The sequence below is a fragment of the Rutidosis leptorrhynchoides genome, chromosome 9, assembly GCF_046630445.1.
Source record: "Rutidosis leptorrhynchoides isolate AG116_Rl617_1_P2 chromosome 9, CSIRO_AGI_Rlap_v1, whole genome shotgun sequence".
NCBI classification, from domain to species: domain Eukaryota; kingdom Viridiplantae; phylum Streptophyta; class Magnoliopsida; order Asterales; family Asteraceae; genus Rutidosis; species Rutidosis leptorrhynchoides.
The window spans coordinates 136,398,985-136,402,683 of NC_092341.1; the positions used below are offsets into that span (position 1 = coordinate 136,398,985).

A 3,699-nucleotide genomic window follows, 5' to 3' on the forward strand; every position below is an offset into this window, starting at 1 on the left:
TATAAATCCGCGACACGTAGAAACGTACGATTTAAAATATGAATAAAAATATTCATTTAACACATAATAATTAATATATTATTACTAAAATAATAATATAGGTCATGGAAATGACGTGGCACGAATAACTGTTAACGGTCGATAAATAATTAACGGTAAAAGATAACGGAAAAAGTAGGGTTGTTACAGCATGTTAGTTGATGCTTGTCTGCTAGAGCCCAGTACGTCCTTATTGTGTGGTAGCCTCGGTAGGAGAGATCAACCTGCGGGTTGGGTTCCTCATGTGGTAGCCTAGACAATCGAGGTGTATATATATGTGAATGACGCGTCCGTCGCGTGTAGATTATATATATACATACGGTGGTGGAACGGTGGTGGAGGAACTTCTGGTAAGCCCCAGTCCAATCAGCTGGTGGTTAATGGTTTAGCCGAGCCGCCAGAGACTTTGTAGGGGCACTTGGGTGATGTTTGTGTGTTAGCTTTTGTGACATGATTAGTATGACAGTTCCTGTATACTATTGCCTGTAGTTAGTCATACTCACTTAGCTTCATGCTAATTCCCCTCCATCCCCTCCCTGCAGGTTGTTAGCTTTTGTAGATTTTGCATTTTGAGGAGAAGACGGACATGGTGTTGTTATGTTTGACTATGAAGAAACTCTGATGTGTCTTTTCCATTAAAACTGAATGTGGTTGTAATGTCACGTGACACTAGATGTAATAGCTTAAAACTAACTGTCATATGATTTGGATATGTAATTAAATATGTTTATGTTATTGTCATGGTTAATTAATATTAATGCTTCCACCAAGTTTTTTTTTAAAAAAAAATTAACGGTTTCACATTCTAGTACCAAGCTTAGAGAGTAATTTGCTAAGTGTTGGTCAAATGATGGAGCATGGATACTCTTTACTCTTCGAAGATAAAACATGTGTTATACGTGACAAGAAAAACAACTATAGAATAATAGTCGAGGTACCAATGAGAATTGCAATTTTCCGCTTCGTTGGCAGTATATCAGAGACACGGCCATGAAAGTTCAAGTTGAAGAATCATGGCTATGGCATCGAAGATTTGACCGCTTTAACTTTCATGCACTAAAAATCCTCCAACCGAAAAATATGATGAGAGACATGCCGAACATAGAAGAGATCACTCACACATGAGAAAGTTGTATGATGGGCAAGCAACATCAAAAACATTTCCCTCGTTACAAAGCTTGGAGATCGAAAGGTATACTAGAGCTAGTGCACACTGACATATGTGGACCAATGAGGACCCCGTCTCTTAACCAAAACAGGTATTTTATCCTCTTCATCGATGATTATTCTATAATGACGTGGGTTTATTTCAAGTGTGAAAAAGCAGAAGTATTTACAATATTGAAGAAGTTCAAGAACTTCATAGAAAAGAGTAGTGGCCATTATAGAAAAACACTAAGGAGTGATAGGGGAAAAGAATATACCTCTACACAAGTTAATAAATTCTGTGAAGATGAAGGAGTTAAACGCCAACTCACTGTTGGTTACGCCCTGAGCAAAATGGCATCTTTGAACGCAAAAATAGAACTGTAATGGAAATGGCCAAAACAATGATACATGAAAAGGCCTTCCAAATAGTTTTTGGGCTGAAGCTGTATACACAGCTATATATATATTAAAATGATGTTCAACGAAAGTCATAGAAAAAAAGACTCCGATACAGGCATGTAGTGGAAAGAAGCCGTCGGCGAAACATTTGCGAGTATTTGGGTGTATTTGCTACATTCATGTTCCTAAGGAGAAACGTCACAAGCTCCAAGAAAAATCAGAGAAGGGAATATTCTTGGGCTATAGCACACAGTCAAAAGGCTACCAACTCTATAACCTGAAGACAAATAAGATCGTGATCAGTCGAGACGTGGAGTTTGACGAAGGCGCTTCTTGGAACAGGGAGAAAGACAAAGTTGGAAAACAAACATATCTGCCACGGATATCTATAGAAACTCCATCTCAACAATCATTACAAATGGAGCATTCTAAACAAGATGAAAGTACCGGAGAAACAAGCTCTGTTACGCCAACTTCTCAGTCGACAACATTACCTATAACACAAGACGATTCAAGTCCAGAGTCAACACCTGAAAGAGTTAAAGCGTTGGCAGAGGTATACGAGACTTGCAACTTCATAACTATAGAACCTGAAAGCTATGAAGTTGCAGCCAAAGATGCAAAATGTGTGACTGATATGAACGAAGAAATCAAAATGATCGAGAAAAACAACACATGGAAGTTAGTTGATCATCCCAAAGACAAAGAAATCATTGGAGTTAAGTGGGTTTACAGAACAAAACTCAACACTGATGGTTCTATACAAAACATAAAGTAAGGCTAGTAGCTAAAGGCTACTCTAAGCATTCACACCTGTAGCAAGACTAGATACTATAAGAGCACTGATGGCGTTAGCAGCTCAAAGAAGGAGGAAGATTCACCAACTAGATGTAAAATCAGTCTTTCTAAATGGTTTTCTCGAAGAAGAAATATACGTAGAGCAACCACAAGGGTTCATCCAGAAAGGAAAGGAAGGTCAAGTTTTAAAGTTGAAGAAAACGTTATACGGACTAAAACAAGCGCCACGCACATGGTATAGCCGCATTAACAGCTACTTCACAAGTTCCGGATTCAGGAGGAATCAAAGTGAACCCACACTCTACATCAAAACCCATGGTAATTCTGACACTCATTATTTCCTTGTACGTTGGTGATCTTATATATACGGGAAACAATGAGAGAATGATACAGAAGACATGATGAAAATGTTTGAGATGAGCGACCTTGGATTGATGCACTATTTTCTTGGCATCAAAATCAGACAAGAAAATGAAGGCATCTTCATATGCCAAAAGAAATATACGAAAAATTTCCAAAAAAAATTTAAACTATATGGTTGTAAAACCGTTGCCACACCACTAGTTGTCAATGAGAAGATGAGAAAAGAAGATGGATCTGAGAAAGCAGACACCTCAAAATTCAGAAGTCTCATCGGAAGCCTACTTTACCTGACAGCAACAAGACCATACATTATGTACGCAACGAGTCAACTGTCCAGGTTTATGCAAAACCCTACTAAAATACATTTTGGAGCTTCCAGGAGAATATTAAGATACTTGCAAGGTACCATGGACTATAGAATATGGTATAAGCCCACTATAGATTTGAAGCTTCATGGATACACAGATAGTGATTGGGCCGGATCGATGGACGACATGAAAAGTACTTAAAGGATACACATTCACACTTGGATCTGGTATCTTCTCATGGGCATCAAAGAAACAAGAAACAGTGGCTCAATCGTCAGCCGAAGCCGAGTACGTCGCAGCCAAGACGACGCTACACATATATTCTGCGATAATAAGTCTGCAATTGCTATGGCAAAGAATCCAGTATTCCATGGCAGAACATATTGCCATCAAATATCACTTTCTAAGGGAAGTCTCAGCCAGACTGAATTAAAAATACTGCAAGACCGAAGAGCAAATTACAGATATTTTCACTAAAGCACTACCAAGACCGAAGTTTGAGTTCTTACACAACATGTTTGGAGTAATACTGAAAAACATTAAGCAGGAATGTTAAAATAATAAGGTTTTTCTAGATATATCTAGAATAGTGCTTTTAGATTTTTAAGATGACATTTACTAGAAGAGATTATAATGTTTCAAT

General features: G+C 38.0%; 2 protein-coding genes across 2 annotated transcripts; both read left to right on the forward strand.

The window, feature by feature from the left end:
* Positions 1–1,176: 1,176 nt before the first annotated feature.
* Positions 1,177–2,365, forward strand: LOC139868398 (uncharacterized). Its single transcript, XM_071856733.1, has 2 exons — positions 1,177–1,568; positions 1,891–2,365. The coding sequence occupies exons 1-2, from the start codon at positions 1,177–1,179 to the stop codon at positions 2,363–2,365; spliced, it is 867 nt and encodes a 288-aa protein (XP_071712834.1).
* Positions 2,366–2,792: 427 nt separating this feature from the next.
* Positions 2,793–3,257, forward strand: LOC139868399 (uncharacterized mitochondrial protein AtMg00810-like). The gene has a single exon (XM_071856734.1). The coding sequence runs from the start codon at positions 2,793–2,795 to the stop codon at positions 3,255–3,257; it is 465 nt and encodes a 154-aa protein (XP_071712835.1).
* The last annotated feature ends 442 nt before the right edge of the window (positions 3,258–3,699 follow it).